Source organism: Fulmarus glacialis, unplaced genomic scaffold, assembly GCF_000690835.1.
Source record: "Fulmarus glacialis isolate BGI_N327 unplaced genomic scaffold, ASM69083v1 scaffold23247, whole genome shotgun sequence".
Lineage (NCBI taxonomy): Eukaryota > Metazoa > Chordata > Aves > Procellariiformes > Procellariidae > Fulmarus > Fulmarus glacialis.
Window position 1 is genome coordinate 2,208 of NW_009224116.1, and position 18,961 is coordinate 21,168.

The 18,961-nt window shown below is 41.7% G+C and overlaps 1 protein-coding gene across 1 annotated transcript; it reads right to left on the reverse strand.

Moving 5' to 3' along the window:
• Positions 1 to 7,398: 7,398 nt before the first annotated feature.
• On the reverse strand, positions 7,399 to 17,834 carry NUDT3 (nudix (nucleoside diphosphate linked moiety X)-type motif 3). The gene is made up of 4 exons (XM_009582058.1): positions 17,728 to 17,834; positions 9,598 to 9,642; positions 8,723 to 8,807; positions 7,399 to 7,735 (listed from the first exon to the last, which is right to left on the reverse strand). Exons 1-4 carry the CDS (start codon positions 17,779 to 17,781, stop codon positions 7,566 to 7,568), a joined length of 354 nt encoding a protein of 117 aa, XP_009580353.1. The 5' UTR covers positions 17,782 to 17,834; the 3' UTR covers positions 7,399 to 7,565.
• Positions 17,835 to 18,961: the final 1,127 nt, after the last annotated feature.

Sequence of the window (18,961 nt, forward strand, 5' to 3'; positions counted from 1 at the left end):
TACGGAGAGTTCATGAAAAGTCGGAGCAGAAAATGCGAAGTGAGCGTTCCAGATCTTCTGATTTAATAAATAAAAAATAGGACATACAGGAAGTTCAGCAAACACTCTTGGACCTCCCGAGATTAATTTGAGGCAATTCTAGAGCCAATTTCTCAAGCATAACTTCAAAATTCTCACTTTCCCACCAAAAAAAAACAAAAAAAAAAAGAAAAAAACCCCTATCAACTAGCACCAAAAAGAGATTTTATAAATCTCCTAAATACATCTTCAATCCAGTTAAGTGTTCTTTTTCACCCATCTACACCTCTCTTTTAACTATGTACAGACCTCATGACACTATACCCAGTAAAACACTACACGTATCTACACACCACCTTCCACCACCGAAGCCGAGAGCCCTCTCTAACCGTATTAAATTCATTCTAACACTGAGAAAAGTGAGGAACATAGATATATATGTGTGTCTGTGTGTGTGTGTGTGTATGTTATAGTCTCTAACACTGAGACACGATGAGAGAGCACACCAGAAGCAAGGTCACCTGCATCCCCAGGCTGAGACGTAGCCACTAGATGATGCTATCTTATTAAGGAGGAAGAACAGAGCCAGGAGGGAAAACCGCGTCATTTAAGAGCAGGACCAGAGCAGTCGATGAATTATACACCACCGTGGAGTATCTTTGTAAGGTAAGAGCTCTTCACGCCAACAAGCGTCTGCAACAACTTCATTTCTTGGTGCAAGTTTGGCTAAAGAGACCGACAGATTTTGATCCTCTCCCGAGAACTGGCACCAGCCGTAGCTTCTACTCCAGGAAGGTTAAATATTCAAACCTATCTTTTACAAAACTCCCAGATCACCCACGTTTCCTTTCACTGGATGCTATGCACAGGTACAAACATTGCATCCGGCTGTCTGAAAAGCACAAACATATCCACTTGGGATAAAACAGCGTTTCTGAGAACAAGCAAGAAAATCTGAAGTTGTTACAATTGGGAGAGGCAAACATTCGATCTGTGCAGCTTCAAATATTTTGCTCTTCTGGAGCAACCAGCATGTTGCAAAATGGTGAACACATTTTCTGCACGGAAAAGCTGCGGCAGAGGCCCAAAGTCCGGGCTAGATCTGGGAAGGGAACTGAGGATTCCTGACATTCCCTACCCACATTTTTAGCCACTGAATACTTTGTGTCTGCACAAGGGAAAAAGCAACACTAGCAGATTCCGATCCCTTTTAATTTTTCAGTTTATAGAGTTTGCTTTAAGGCACATTCAAGATCACACTGAATTAAACTGCCTTCTTGCTCAACAGAAATCTGTGAAGGGCACACAACGTCCATCTGCAGAGTAAAAAAGCTGATGTGAATGCTTAAACTGCAGCTCCCTTCCAGCCCCCAAACCAGAGCTCTTACCTTCCTCCACAGCAGAGAGACTGAAGGCCATCATCAGAGGAGATGCAGAGGTTGTTCGGGTGCAGCCCTCCACAGCCACCCGCGGTGGAGGGGCTCTGAACAAAACCCCCCAGGGCAAGGCTCTGCTCCTTCCTCACCAGCACCACTCAGCGCTTTTTTTTCACAGCAGTCGTTAGAGAACGCACCTGCCTGGCTAAGCTGGAACCAGATCAACCTAAGAAGGGACCACGTCCCCAGAATGGAAGAAAAAGGAAACAAATCCCAAAGGATGTATTTAAAAAGGATGCAGAGAGACAGCACATGCATTCACCTGTCCGTGCCGCCTTCCTATGGCAAAGCAAGGCAAGAGATGTTAACTGAGGGGAGCCCTGGCTGGGCTCCCTTTACATGTAAATCTAATAGTTTCTTATAGCACACAGAACTCAGTTAAATCACAGCAGGTTTACTATCAAGAACCAACGGCCACTCCCAAGTATTTCTTGCATCTTGCCATACTGAACATGAGCAAGGGATGGGGGGAAGAAATAGCAAGACTTCAACAAGCCAGATATGCTCTCCCCATCTGATCCACGCAGCAGCTTAAAAAAAACTCATTATGAAGTGCCCCTCTGTTAAAAGCCCGTATTTTTATCCCCTTCTATTCGGTTTTAATTACAGTTACTGGCTAACGGAGTTTATCAGTAACACCAGCCTACAACTTCAGCTCTGTTTAACAGCATTAAACACAAACAAGTGAGCTGACCATCAGCAACTTCTGAATTACCTTTTTCAGGTGATGCAACTGCCCCACACTTACTGACCAGCCTCCTTCCGACACCCTCTAATAGATTCATCTCAAGCTATTTCAGCTGTAAAACCACTCAGAGGCTACATGCCTTCTTCTGAGAGTCCAAAATCCTGACCAAGGAATATTTACCCCACCCAGTGCTCATGGCACAGCAGCCGGTGAGGAAGACTGCCATCATGTCCTGCATCCTCTCAGCTATCACTGCCTCAGTCCTAAAGAGTTTTTACAGTTCAAAGTCTACTGCATTTTCAATTTGAAAAAAAAAAAAAAAAATCTCATTTTCAGTTTGCGAAGTAGCCATTAACTCAAAGGAATGTTTTGCCAAATGATCTACCTGGAGAGACAAATGCCAAACCTAGAGAGGCAAATGCCAAACACTCCTACTTCTAAAAAGTCACTGCAGTTCTGAGCAAGGGTTTGCCGAGCTCTGCCAGAGCACCCCTGGCTAACTGTAAGAGAGCACAAACCCGCTCGGCCAGTGCTGGTAAGAAGTAGGAACACTGTGCAAAAATAAAGGAGGTACAAGCCTCCCCTGGCTTTGTAACAATACCGAGTTTCTCTATCGCCAATAAACTATTGTCTAGAATTAAACAATTCATTTTTGTGAAGAAACCAAAAGACGGCTTTGTGAAGTGACCAAAAGTACTTTAACAGCACTGAATCCCAGATTTCAGGGAGAATGGAAAAAAAACCCTTTTTTTACTCTTCTCTAGACATCTCCGTGAAGAAATCAAAAGACGGCTTTGTGAAGCGACCAAAAGTACTTTAACAGCACTGAATGCCAGATTTCAGGGAGAATGGAAAAAAACCCCTTTTTTTACTCTTCTCTAGACATCTCCCAGGAAAAGGTGTCACCTCCCGGGCCCCGCAGCGTCACACCACAGCCTCTCCTAGCCAGGCAGGAGCACCAGCACGCAGTCGCATGGCACATCAAAAGACGGCTTTGTGAAGCGACCAAAAGTACTTTAACAGCACTGAATGCCAGATTTCAGGGAGAATGGAAAAAAACCCCTTTTTTTACTCTTCTCTAGACATCTCCCAGGAAAAGGTGTCACCTCCCGGGCCCCGCAGCGTCACACCACAGCCTCTCCTAGCCAGGCAGGAGCACCAGCACGCAGTCGCATGGCACACACAGTACTGCGGGAAAGCTTCACCTAATAGAAAATGATACGTGTTACTTAACTGATGAAAAATTCTTTCTTTTCAAACGTGCCTTTGAAAAGCCTCAGCATGAGCAAAGTCAAATTTGAAACCCAAAAACCATCTTACAGTAACCACTTCAAGACAAAGGTGCTGTACGTTTTCTACCGCACACGATTTCTAAGCTGATGTTAACGAATGCATAGAAATCCGTGTTCCACCATACCAAAACCTTAACTGAGAGAGACTTCCTAGAGCTCGATACATACAATTTCAGCTCCGCTAAGTTTAATTACTGTTGGCACTCTTCTGCAGACGGACGTCCACCTGCCTCTTGAGTTTTACGCATCAGTTAAGATCATCAAAAAGGTACGGGATCTGACAAATCCTGCTGGAAGAATCAAGCAGCAGTTGCTGGAGACATTGGTACCCCGGGGGCATCTTCCTTTTCCTCCTGCTCCCACGCTGGAGTCAACAAATGCCAGTATACTCGCTACCCAGCACCCGCTTAAACCACCAGCTAACATTTTCCTGCCACAGCAGTAATGCAAGCTGGTCTGTCAAACGCTTCCAGTGACAGAGACCTAGATTTTGGTAAGTATTTTGAGGTTTAAAAGATAATCGCACCAAGTGGTGGTGTCTAAGCGCTGAATGGGCTTCCCTTCTCCCATTAAGGTCTCAAATACTTTTAAAAATCCAGACGGCAGGATGCAACTCCAATATACGAGGATTTCCAAGTTTGACAATACCAGAGAAAGTGAATCAATGTTGAAGAGTGGGAACTGCTCAGAGACCCTCCCTGCGCTGAGCAGCGCGCCTCCCTCTTCCTCTTACTTCATCGCTCATCTTGCAACCCTGAGGTGACACTTAGGAGCACAGAGAAATCCAGTACTCGAGTGTTCCAAGGGCCAATAATTTTACCCCTCTTCCTTATCGCAGGCAGACTCGCTTCTTGATGTATCAAGAGTGAGGTGTCCTTGTATATACCATGAATACATGTATGAAAAGCAGCAAGGGAAAAAGTAATCTTATTAGTGAAATTACTCTACCCCTAAGAAGTTGCAGAGGACACTGGAAGTTTTTCATAAGACTCCAGGGTTCAGAGGTGTGCCGAAAGGTAACTAACGTCGCCTCTCAGTTGGGTCTGTGCATCATCAACACGCCTGGTATTTAGCCCAAACCGGATTTCAGAGAACCAAGACAAGCATCTGAAACCTGCAACTTGAGGGTGACTTGACAAATTTGCTGCAAACTCGCAGGATGGCTAAATGAAGCATTGGTATTCCTCTGTTTTACCTACAAATACACCAGTGCCAAGCAAGATCAAAGCTATGTCAAAAGCCGAACTAAGAACATTACTCTTCAACAAGAATCTGAAACACATTGTAATGCTCGATTTAAGGGGTCAGGCTAGACACTACATCGTTTGAGGTAAGAATCCCACTATCTCCAACACTAGCTCAATATAGCACCAGTTTTAGCAACGCTGGAAGTCTGAGTCTAATCCTAAAACAGGGTTTTTTAGCAGTTGGTCATGACAGCAGCCCTAAGCAGTTTAATCAAGCAGGCACTAGTCTGTACTGCGAAACCCAGCGGGCGCGCCGTCCTCAGAACAACTCTTTTGTTACTAATAAAGGTAGTTTGATTGTCGGTCCCAAACCAATTTAACATCATTTTGGATAAAATCACTTAAACTGCTAGGGCACGCAGCTATACCAGTTACTAGAGAAGAACCTCAGATGCTGAGGAAGACGGGAATTGGTGTGGTGCAGGGAGAGATTCAGGTAGCACAGGACTAAGGCCCGTTTTGAAATCCGCATCTGTTGAATAAAGGCTATTTCTACCCCAGGAGCTGTTTCCAGTTAAGGCGGCATAATATCAGCCACTCGATGTTACTGCGTTAACAGCATCAATTCATGCCACATTAGAACACTTTCTTGGCACAATTTATTTTTCTGACCCAAACAAATAAGCCATTAGCAAGTCATTAACAATATTCTACCCTAAATTGTCAGTTTAACAGCCCTGTAAAAACATTTTTAGTTTAAAAACAAAAGTGTGCATGCTGTTGATATTAAAACTGCAGTTACTCTTTCAGGAGTACCAGCTGTTTTGTTGCAAAGCATTTTCAACATACTAATCTGTACAGTAAAGACAAAAACTCAATTGAAGGCAGTAGATGGCTGTATTAGGTGCCACTCAGGGCTCGGTAACAGCGGACTGTCTGAATTTCTTGTACGCTTCCAGATACAATATTCAAGCCCTTTTTAGAGTTTGGTTCAGGCCGATCAGTACAGAGTAAGAAAGTATTGTACATTCGTCTCTAAGTTGAAGTGAACTGAACTGGTGTAATTTAGGCTCAATTCCAGATGCTCGGTTTCAAGCTACTTCTTGAATAATGCCTCTCAGCTTTTTCTTATGCGCGGTTTTTCACGTTAGCGATCACTGGCACTGCTTTTGGCCTTGCTACTCCACACTGATGAAAGCAAGGAGAACAAGTAAAGGAACAGAATAGGATCTTAAAATGAACAGCTTCTTGCCAAACCAGCAAGGATACCATTCCCCCTTGTCCCAGGCTCCATGGATATTTCTATCAGATTTTCATATTGTAAGCGCTTCTCGGGAAGAGATAAAACTCTGGAACAGTGAGTATTTATTAGAATATTTTTTGTTAAATAAAGAGGAGGAAAAAAAAAAGAAAAAAAGAAAAGGAAAAAAAAAGAGTACTGCAGATTTAATTTCACATCTTGGCTATGCTCTGAACAAAGGAGAAGTTACTGAATTCAGCAACTACTTCTTGTCCCAAGCCAGGGATTAATTAATGCCCCTCCCAAAACTTGTACCTGTCCCAACCCACCCCCCAGCCCCAACCCTTCCCATTTTATTTCCCAACTAGACAACACTGTTGGCAAATCAAGACAGCATGAAACTTACATCAATAAAACAACAAAAAAAAGAAATGTGAAGTGTGCCAATGCATCAGGGGAACTATCCTATTAAACGGTGTACTTCTCCAACTAGCAATTCTGCTCGGGAGTCAGCTGTACCTTTCACGGAGGGAGAGTTTAAACATTTTGAGCATGCTCCATGGTGCAATTTTAAGTGCTGCAGAACCACAGGACAAGAGATTGAACACCTGAATTTTTCCCCCAGGACTTCTTTTTGGGGACACACATGGTTATTCAACCGAGGGTTCGTGCAGTAACACTCAGTTAAGTACAATCCGATGCTTTAGCACAAATTACAAGTATCCAGTTCAGCACGGTATAAGGCATGTGGACAAGAAGAGACATCAGCAGAACGCAGCAGGATCAGCAGAACAGCATTGGTGATTGACGCTCCAGTTTGTCAGACTTTGACCCCACTCTGAATCCCTGATTCCTACCACAGACAATGAAATTCAGTTTCTATCATAGCGTTTCTGAGGCTATTTATTTTTGGCCAAGTGTTAAAAGACCAACTCCTTTTTGTTTCATTTTGATGTAAATGCAGAAACATTGGCGGAAGCTGTAGGAGAAGCAACGGAGCAGCAGGGATGTCTGTAGGTGATCAAAACTCTGCCCTCAACTTCAAGTGTCACTGCACTAAATCGGGAGATACTGAAAGGGGAGTAAACTGGCCCAGCCACGAGCACTGTCACAGAATGTGTTTTTTTTAAAAAACAGAACAAAAGGCAAACAGATTAATTATGAACCCTTCTTTTCAGAAGCAGACCAGGATTAAAAAAATTCCCGCAAAATTAAAATGTTAGATTCTCCACCTAAAAAAAGTTTATACATATGCGCTGAAAGTGACCACCACACAGGTCTGAACAGCACCTTACAGTACAGACTAAGACTTGAAGAGCTGATCTCACATTTGAAGTCTTTTAATTAAAAAAAAAAAAAAGAAAAAGTGGCTATGGCTGGGATGACACAAATGGGACACCTCAGAACACAAGGCAGAGGCGAAACTGGCAGCCTCGCTCGCCAGGCCATGGAAGCGGTGTAACGGGAAAGGGGCACTTCATGCACAAAATGTATTTTACAAAATACATATCCAAAAAAGCAAAAAAAGCCAACAAAAAAAAAAATCCCACCTTGCACTAAATTGCAGCACTCTTAACACTTGCTCTGCCACAGGCTGCTGCCCATGCCTTGTTTGATAGAGGAGGCATGTGAAAAAGGGGAGGGGGGAGGGAAATCCACGTTTCAGTCTATTTTTCAAAATTTCTCTCATTGGGAGGTCTTCAGTCATCTGATGTCAGACATGGAGCTCTCAGAGTACGTCGTGGTCATGACAGGAGTGCCGTTGTTTGCCAAACAACCTTGCCTCAAGGTTTCAAAATACGAGGCCTGCACTGGTTTATGATACTGCAGAACTTTTATGGCATCTTCTATCTTAAACCATTCCCTTTTTCTTCCTGTGGGCAGAAAGAAAAATGAGTAGATGCAACAAAACGATGTTATCCTTTCTATGCTTAAACTTTGCTGTTGATTAGCTTTCAATCATTATCACGTGCACTAATGCTGCAAGAATAATTTCACCGTGTAGCAAAGCATCAGTTCAAAAGACATTGGGAAATTTTCTCTCGGTATTCTCTGATCTCAAGGGCCACCTACTCCAAATACCACATCAAAGGCTCCTCTACCCCCATGACAAGTATCTGTTTAGGGCTATACACCCATTAACCAATCAAACTGGTCTTGTATTTCCCAGTTTAAAAAACCCCCACGTTTATTTTGCTATTTCTGCAATTTCTATTCAAGTCAGATACCCATTTGAAGACAATCCATGAAGACAGACACCAATCACCACCCAGTTTCCATCAATTTGAAGGTGAACCTCAGTTTTAGTGGACAGCACTCATTTCTTACTCTTTCCATAAAACCACTTCCGTACATAGCCTGAGGAAAGTCAGGTTTACAGTCGGACTCGATGATCTTAAAAGATTTTTTCCAACCTAAACGATTCTGTAAGTTACAGGTGCAACAGTGCTATTGACAAACATTGTGTGGAACAACAGGTTCATTTATCATTTGGGAATCCAATTTAAACACCAAGATTTCAAAAGAGAATGGATAATGATTAATCCACACTGCCCACATATATTTTCTTCTTGTCTTAGAAAGGACAGTTCTTCATGCTCTTTGCGTAGTATCTTGAAGTGCGAGAATTAAATAGAAAATTGCTGTAGAGGCGGCTGTACAGCTGAATTAACTTCTCTCGGGCCACAGAAGTTACAAGAGGATCAATCTGACCACAATTTTTTTTCCCAAGCAACCAAAGGACACACCATTGCAACTTTTCTCGACCACCCTCACAAGGATTCCAGCTCCCAGAGGGATGCTAAGTTGACATGTTTCGTCTGCATCAAACCAGTTAATGCTAGCAAGCACAAAGAGCTTACCAATATTGACAGAGTCCTCCCAGTCTTCCAACACTTCTGTGACAATAAGTACGTAAACATATGTCCTGTGTTTCCTGTCCCGATTCTAGAAGGCAAAGGGAACAGAATAACGACAAAGCCACCGAAGGAGAAAAGGCAGGTGGGCACATGGCGAGTACAAGTGGCATGCTGCCTCGCTATGATGCTGCGGTACCTTATGTGCCATCTCCCTCACATTATAGCTCGTTCTTAGCTATTAAAAATTGTTGCGTTTTAAATGAGAGGTCTGAAAGTATTAATAGAGATTGCAGCCAAAAAGTCTAGTTCCTAACTTGTAAGGCAGTATTTGGTGGATGGATATGCTTATAAATCAGTTCCTCAGCTGGGGAAAAAAAAAAAACCAACACAGGAAAGATTTTTATCTATTTCACACAACTCTGAAATACTGAAAAAGCAACTGTAAAAAGAGCTGTGCCTGGTACCTGTTGACTATGCATCTCACTAGTACTCATCAGGTGTTACCACACTCCCAATAGGAACGCACACGCTCCACCGCTCAGAGGCCAGTTTGGCAACGGGTGATGGCAGGTGCTGAAGAACAAAGGAGAGCTGCTGCTCCCTGGCTGGGGGGTGGCATTTTTTGGCAGCAAGAAAGGTATGAAGGCACTGAATATTCCCTGTCACACTGGCTTACTGCTCATGATTTCAACTGAAGTGGAGATTGCAGATGATCAATATCACTGAAAGGATCAGCATGCATTTTTATTTAAATGGGGAGTTTTAAGTTTTCCTTCAAACAAGTTATCTAGTTTACTTCACAAGAAACTAGGAAGTAATTTTTAATCCACAACAATTTTTTGCACCAAAATTTCACAGCCTCGATGTCTGAAACTTACCTCAAAAATTCCCACTAATCTTCCTAACGTCCCTTTCACTCCAGCCTATGAAAAGTTCAAAGAGAAAACAACATGCTTTAACAACGAGTCAGTACGTATTTCTTTACTTGTTGTGCAGGACCAGTTCCTTTAGAACAGGAAGCAAATGCTGTAAAATTCTGTTAATCTGAAAACAACATGGTCACAAGAAAAATGACAAATGTATCACGAGCTCTAACCATGTATGCATTCCCAGGAATTTTTTCTTCTTTTTCTATATTCAAACCATTTTCAATTCCATCTGGAGGAAAAAAATTATTTGGTGAGTTACTAACTGCATACCAATATACCCTGAATGACCAGAATCTCCTCTAAAAGTTATTATAGCATAAGCATGGATAAAATTTGCTTTGGGGTTTAGCAGTTTTACCTCTTTAAAATTACAGTTTAAGAAAATAACTTTAAAGTATGCATAAGACATCCACTTACACCGTCAAAGCAACATGACAGCTACCAGGTATTTCAGGGATATCCTGCATACATTTGAAGCAAGCTAATGTAAACATAAAATACTTTCAATGTTGTAATGTGGCCTCCATAGCAGGAACAAGACTATTTTTGATATAACACAAAATGCGCATTGAAAGAAGTCTTCTGAATAAAGCACAGACACAAATCACGAGAAGATCTAAGCAACAGTTTTGTCTTCTACTTGAATACTACACTTTATCTCATTTGCTGTCACTTTTTATACATTCACTCACCGCTGTGGCTCAGTCACTTTCTCAAAGTGCTGTTCCTCACCTCTGCTCTCTGGGGCTTGCATCACGCACGAATGCAAAATGCCACCCCACTCTCCTGCCCCCAACCCCTCCCTTTTTTTTTTTCTCCAATAATTTACATTCCCTTCCTTTTACGACTGTAAATGGTTGGAACTCAAGTGCTACAGACAAGATGCTCCATGTCTTAATTGGTCTGAAACAACACACACAATCTGGCATACAACCCAGCCACGTTTGGAAGGTAAATTCGGCTGCCGTCTCTGGCAGCTGGAACACATCCTGAACAGTTCAGGAAAACAGTGCCTCTGCTCTTGCAGACAAGATATACAGATCTGATTATGTCAGGGTGGGTTTTTTTGTTGTTGTTTTTTTGTTGTTGTTTTTTTTTTTTTTTTTAAAAAGATGTTTGGATGAGGGCAACTAAATATTTAATAAGACAAATTCTCTGTCCTGAGCAGCTGAGATACACCGCTTCCCACTTGTTCAGCTACTAACCAGTTGTTGTACAGTCATATGCTTTTAGAAAGGAAGAACTTTAATGAATTAAAAGATTTTACTGGTTAAGTTCCCAGCCTACTAAATGAACACACACAGATACCAAACAATAGAGCCAGAGCACACCTCACTATTGCTTCTAACAATAGGTGATGGTAGAACTGCCCCAGGAGAAAAGGATTTGTAGCTCCCCCTACTACAAGCATTCACAGAAATCTATAATTCTTTCTGCAACATGCTCCCTGACCTCTACTTCTAGGAAGGAGCTTTTCAACTGAATCTTTTATGTTGTTTTTGGATGCAAAATTTATTGTCTCATCAGTATTTCTGACATTCAGCCCATAGGTGGACCACTGACTATTCACTACAAGGCTATTTCTGGAGTCAGACAGCAATTCCATGAAGGTCAATGTACACGTGTATGCGCACACCAGCGTGGCGAGGACAGATAACTGGTTTTGACCTTTGCGGATGAGTGATTTTACCTCATCTGCAAAACTGTTGCTGCTAACCTCGACTAATCTCTCTCAGAAGTGAACTGGAAGGCAAATACTTCAAATGAATTTCATTCAAAGAACTCCTTCAGCAGCCTCCAACAGTGGGCTTTTTTTTTTCTTTTTTTTTTTTTTTTTTTTTTTTTTTTTTTTTTAAGATAAGCAACCATATCAATCAGCCAGCAATAACACAGAGAAGAACACAAGGCTTCTACCTTCACAACATGCATACGTACGTAAATATATTAAAAGGTGAAGTCTAATCAAATGTTTCAGGTAAATAACTGTCTTAAGTCAATCTTCTTCACTTCCTCCTGCAGAAGGCTATTGAATTTCTGCTTTCCTTACTTACCTGCAGAGGCACTGAATCAAAAGCCAGGGACGTTGTTGTGATGGTTTAGTGAACTCTCAAGTCTGACTAGAAACAAATTTATCTCCAGGCAACTAGCCAGCCTGGAAACTAAGCATGACACAACCAGCCTCCCAAGCAGTTTATCCCCAGCTCTAAAACTGTGCTTGAAGTAATACAGGCAGGTGAGGAGCCCTTCCTTCTGTTCTGGTTAAACAGAGAGGCGACGGAAATAACACTCTGCCTGCAGCTAAGATCATCCTTCTCCATCCTGCCTAGTCTTATTCACCCAAAAAGGCACAAAAAGTGATGCCAAGACAAACACGCACTGTAGGAAAATCATGTTGAATTATCATTAGACAACTCAAAAAAGTGCTAAGGTTTTCTTCACGTACGAATTTACCACATGTAGCAGTAAATGGTGACAGAAATTAACGGTTTGATTCAAACAAATACTGGGCTGATTTTATACAGAGAGTCCTTACCAAAGGCTGCAAAGCACATCAACCATTACATCCTGGAGACCAATGGCGCTCTCATCCTATTTTACTGGTATAGTAGATTTTAAAGACAACATATAGGACATCTAGCACAGACCGACTGGATTGTTATACACCTATTTTTGATAAAGCACTTAATTCACACACAAATAGGAAAGTCGTAGTCTCTGTACAATCGCATACTTCGTTTAATGGAACAAGCAAATGTGGAAGTGGAATTCATAGTCTCACACAAGTTTCTAACATAAGAGTTGCCTAAGACAGCCGAGAAAATAATCTATAGCTGTTATCACTAACAAAGCAAGCTCAATAATGAGCAACAAAACTGCCATGTTCCTCTTTGGGCAAGCTCCATGCCTCTTGCTTTCCTATGGGCCAACCCCTCAGAACCTTCCCGGCTCATCTTCACTGCAAGACAATGAGCATTTTCTTGGAAAGTTAAAAGCACAGTCACAGGCTCGTCCAGGATTGAAGCTGGATCTAAATCTTAATTTGCACCAGATGACTCAGGAATTTTCTCCTCGGTAGTAAAAGGACTGAGAATCCTCCGCCCCCATGGGCCACAACAGTAAGTGTCTGGCAGAGACAGCACAATTTATTTGGGCACATGTTTCCCCACCAAGCATCAGAAGTGCTGCACACGGAGCCCGTGCTGCAATCCTCAAAATACACGCATGTCCTAGGAGGACGCTACTAAACCTATCAACAAGGGGTAGGAGAGCACCAGCACCAGCACCAACTGTTCCATCTGCAGGTGTGAAAATAAAGCAAATCAATCAAACCACAGTATTCCCCAGGATGAGGCACACTCAGCTATAAAAAAAGACAGACAGCTTGCAGAATGAGCTTCTTTTTCACTGCAGATCTGCAGATCCAAATCAGTTTCTAATGTCCGAGGTAGTCCTCACTGGAGGAAAAAGATAGATCTGGCAAGAGCGCATCAATGTCACAGCACAGCCAGCTGCCCCAAAAGAGCACACGACTTCAAACCGCTGCCGCACGCCCAGAGGGGTGGGCTGGGCGTTCAGGACAAGGAACAAAAATCTGGAGGAAATGAAGCTTTACTAGTTCTGCTGCTCATGGAACAACTTGTTTTAATAAAGAAAAATTACTGAAGACATCCAAGAACAGCAGGTTCAGGTTTCAAAGCTGAAAATAAGTTCGGGTCAGATGCAAAAAGCAGCCTGCAGCAACACCATCTGTTCCTAGGGACAGCTTTTATTTCCTTCCATCTGAGCTAAGGAAAATGTGGGTTGGAATTTCAGCTATTTTACTTTGCTCTATTAGGCTCAAAGCCTGCATCTACTACAGATTACTGCTGGGCAAGAGGACTGTGGTAAAACACCCAAATCTTTGCTCTGATACTCGCAGTACTGAAGGTAGTAAATCACACCCATAAAGACTGCTAGCTTAGACAAGTTCTAAAGACACCAATTACAGACCTACTAGGCAAATTTTCTTGCCGTCTCTACTGTGCCTCAGAGAGGGTTATACTTACTCATCTAATTCTTTACTGCATTACAACCAATATACGCTTTTACATTTGCAAAGTAGAAATGAAATACCATGACAGAGCGAAGAATTTTAAGACGTTGCACTCATTTTCATGAAGTTTGAGTGGACAGGGTAAAAGACAGTAGTGAACTTGGTCCATTATTTGCACTGAATATTACTAAATCCAGGAAGAGTTCAGCGCCATCATCTCAGTCACTCATCAATGGTCCTTGCAATATCAAAAAAAGAAGTCTTCCTATTTTAGCACTGAAAGATATCAATATTCATATTCTAAATCACTAACAAAATACATGAAACAGGATTATTTATAAAGCATGTTTAAGAGGGGAAAAGAAAAAAAAAAAAAAGAGGTCTAGCAACCAGATCAAAGTACTATCACGATGGACTATTTTTGATATTGGCATCAATTGTCTGTTTGATCACAGATCAAGCACAACTTATCTGGCTTTTGATTCCTATGAATAAAGCACGACTAACACTCCCGTAATTTTATAGAACTTGACATTTACTAAGTATTTAAAGGTCAGGATGTGAAAGATGCTGTAAGTGCAAAATGAAATGCCTTTGGGTTTAACAGATGAGTGTGGAGGCTTTTTTCAAAGTCACTCTATAATAAGTTTAATTTAAGGCATCTATTTCTAAAACATGTTCTTTACCAGTTGCTCACACCCATAAAAAACCCTTTATTCCTAACACAAAATTAATTTCGGGGAGAGAATGCAACAGCAAAAAAATCCAAGAACGAAGACGCAAAAAATATACTATATTGGCACTAATGGCTAACCAGTCATTAGTTAAAAGGGCATAAAGGGCCCACCATTTTTCTAGAAGGTGAACCTTAGAACACACCTGGAGTTTACAGCTGTGTAAGACTGACGACATCCTTTTTCGACAATCTGTCAGAAATAAGTGCTTTTATTCTGAAAAGGCTGCGCTCATTCAGAGCTAGCCTGCTCCTCTACTGCCTCTTTGCCTAAAAACAATGCCCAAGAACTCAAGTCACATCAAATTTTATGCAGACAACAGCAAGCATGACAAGCGTTGGTACCTGTCTACTTTAATACTTCTGCTGGTAGAGATTAATGTAGATAAGGACTATCTCAAACTAGGACAAGGACTTCTAACTCAAAGTGGGACAGAGGGATCACAGGTTTCACTCAGAATCAGCATTTCATTTTCAGAACAGTCTTCTAAAATTTTGAAAATCAGAAAGAGGGAAAAGTCAGATTTCTTTACATGACAATTATTCCAGCAATCACATGGATAAACTCAAACACTTAGGTGGTGAAATTAAAACACTGAATGCAGAAGTTAAAAATCTTAGTTTAGGGAAGCATATTTTAAAAAGCAAATGCATACCATGCAAAAAAGAATGAACTGAGAAAAACCAGCCTATTGTCATCTTCAAAGACCACAAGCAACTGAAAGGGTAATGAGTCCTTCCAGCTCTTTCAACTGTCTCTTATTAAAACAGAAAAGGCATACCAGAGTCCGTGAAAGAAAGTCCACAAATTTCTTCCATAACTTTGTCCAGCATGCAAATCTGTGACAGATGCACTCGACCCCCAGACTGGACAAAACCACCTTCTTTTAGGATAAAAATTACTTTGTGTTCATCGACACGGAGGAAAACTGATTTTCCCTTTCCCAACACAAGCAGCAGACTCTACCTGCTCAGCTAACGTCTCGTTTCCTTGCGGAGTGACAGACGCGCCTGTCCCAGGAGAGGAGCAAAGACATGAAACCTACTCAGAAATCAGCGTCAGCTACAACCTACCTGAAAAAGCCTAGATTCACATGAAAGGATGAAGAAGGATTACCAGCTAGCACGCACACCAGTTGCCCAGCAGTCTCCTAAAACACTTCGTCTGCCAAATCAATAGCACAAGCTGGGAAACTGGGTGCACAAGTCCTTTACAGCGTTACAGCTGTAATATAACAAACATTCCCTGCACGCACGCACATTCCCCAGCAACATTTTACAGTGAACAGCTCGCTGAGCTTAAGACAGTTGATGTACATTATAATTTTGTGTGTGGATCGTAAGCAGCGTATTGGAACACAAACCTATCTGAGGAAGGCCTTGCACACCTAAAAGCTCGCCTGCGTTTTCCACCCGTGTCAGCCAGCCTAATCATTAGCTGCAGAAGCGCTGAAGTAATTTTACACACATGACAGGCTGCTCTTCTGCAGACAGCTTTCAGGAAAGCCTTTATCGTTAACGGCATCTGATAGCTCCATTTCGGATTCCCACCCTGCATTCGCATCAAACACTACTAGGTGTCACGGAGGTTAGCCGTTGGGGTAATCCTGCCGCTTTTGGAGCTCTTGATGTTTACTGTTTGTCGAGCGGCATTCAAGCAGATAGGTGCTTCGCTGGGAATGACTCAACCCTGCCAGGCTGCCACAGTTTGAATTACATTCTCATTCGGCACCGGTCCACGTGAGCGAGGGAACACCAGCTGAGCGAGAGGGGATTATCTCAGCCAGCCCAAACCAGTTTCTTCGCTGCAGACTGAGCCTGTGCCAAGGCTTCCTTTCAGCCACCGAGCTGTCATGGAAAGAGAGCGACTCTTCCAAGGCGCTGCGCTGCCCGAGGAGGGGAGGGTCGATACAGATTTATTTTAAGGATTTGAAAGGCGAAGCCATGCATCTCCTGAATGAACCCTTGACTTCTGTATCAAATAACTTAATTATTAATAACGATTGGGTTGTAAAGCAGGAGTCTGCAGCTAAAAATATTTCTATTGTTCTGGTTAAACTCACTTTGGCTTGTAATGTGTTTGAAAGATCGCCGAGTTACTAAAAAAGCAGGAGCTGTACTACAAGCTGGAAACAAAATTTGCAAGCAGCAATCCCCAGTACTAGAGGGGCCTAAAGACACTTAAAAAAATAAACCTTGTATAATCTTTCATATCTTTCTAATAAACTGCTAGATTATAAAAACATCCAAAGACAAACACACAACTCGGGAACTACCGCATTAGATTAGTCCAAAGGCCCAAATATTCAGCATTTTGTTAGACAGCAGCAGGTACTTCCAAATACTTTAAAGAAAAACCTTCATATACCAGACAATTAAATAAAGCAACTACTGGAAAAGCTTCCTCCCAACATCAATTAGCTCTTGATTTCTGTTCTACAGCACAAAGATTTATAACCCTCTTGAAAGCATTTTTAATCCTGCCTTATGTAACTGTGAACCTACTTGGTCATCCATATATAATCATTTAATCGTTTCTGAATCCAAGCATCTCTCCAATTTGATAATATTCAGAAGTGAATTCTAAAGACGTTTTACATACAATGTAGTCAACTGCCATTTGCTGTCTTTAAATTCCTTATGAAGAATAAAATTGTTCTTCCAGCTTTAAAAGAAAAATATGCCTTCTCCATACAGATCATCACTCTGTGTTTGATCTGCTGTTTGATCTGCTTTCTGAAATAGCTTCAAGTAAAAACAAAACAACAAACACAAAAACAAAAATATGAACACATTAGGAATTGTTGCTTTTAACTGTTAGGATCAATTTCTCCTGTTCACATAAAACTCAAAACATGTACTAGACTAAAACATATTGAGGTCCCTATATTTGGAGCGTCTGTAGTAGCTCATAAGGTCTCATTTCTACCTTCTACCCAAGTATTAGATAGCTCCACAAAAGCACAGCTGTTTTTTGAAATTCTCTTAAATAACTGTTCTTCATACAGAGAAAACAAAACAGAGAATACCATCTTATGTATTGAAATGACTACAGCTTAATTTTATCTATTTTCAGTTAAAGTTATCAGGCGAGGAAAAGTTCATTCCGACTGAGAGCCTTAATTACATTCCTATGCTATCTTTATTTAGGACTCCAGTTTCCCTCCCACATATGATGAGGATATCACCAGTGACCCTATATTCCTCTTCACCTTAAGGAAAACAAGCAAGAGCGATGAAAACAAATTCACAAAGCCTTGGCTAACAATCAGCAGCGAAGCTCCAGAAGCTCCCGTTCTTGTCAAACACTCACCTCTTCACAGACTTCTCGCACAGCGGCCACGTTGGGCTCCTCTTCGGGCTCCATGCCACCCCCAGGGACAATCCATCGATCAGGATGACGACTACTGCTAACCAGCAGCACCTGCGGAGAGTACAGCGCAGCTGATGTATAAACTGAAGGCAACGCTCCTTTTCAGACCCCAGCTGAAGAGGAGAAGTTGTCTTTGCATCTCTCACACCTCCAAACATGACCAATCCAATGCAAGTCCTTGAAAATACTCCACTTTTTCCAAGACGATTTCCTTAGTCCCTTTCAGGCAGCTATGCAAACTACATTACCAGTGACACCAAGGCACTCCAATGCTCCCAATTATTTCAACCATTACCTTCTCACTGCTCCGACATGTCGCAGAATAAATTATGCCTCTGCATACCAAACCAACGATTTGCTATTTGATACAGCATCACAATACTTACAGTAAGAGTTCACTGCTGTACCCAAAGTCACTACATAGTCTTGACAGCTTGGGATACACATCATGCAATGACGTAAGAAGCTGCTCAGCACCTTCACCCTTTGCAGAAGCAGCTTGATTTAACTTCATCGGTACCTTTGGCCTTGGTTGCCTCTGCAGTTACACTAACAACACATACAAGCCACGTAACTGCCCACTAAAATATTTACGTGCAATTGTTTTAACACAGATTTCCAACTTCCCTGTCTGCCTCTTCTTTTGCAGCAGATATCAGAGAGTTCAGCTCTGGAGCCAGCACTTGGTTACTTTTGGTTTAGACAAGGTTGTTCAATGAGATATAAGCAAAATATAAGCCTAAATTAAACCACTTAAAAACCCTATGAAAAGGTTGCATAGGCAGACAGACTTTTTTGAATCAGGAAAATGGTTCAACCACGTTCATCCTTTTTCACAGGAGTGATTTCTCATAAGCATGCTTTGTCGCAGTTTTTCTTGAAACACATTTTATTCCAGTGTAATTCTGCTCTGTACAAGTTCAGTTTTTGTTTTGTTGTCTTCTAGAAACAAAAAAGCTAACTAATAATCTCAACTGCCTAAAAATTTTCCCAAAGACTATCAAGACACTGTGCTTATTAAATCTACTTGCAATACATCCATGAGCAGAGATGGAAACTAAAAACAAAACTAATACTGTTTTTCAGCTCTCTAAACAAAGCTTGTTCATTAGAGTCATCATGCTATACTTCATCATTTCACTGGCACAAAGCTTAGAGCCAAAACATCTTGCTC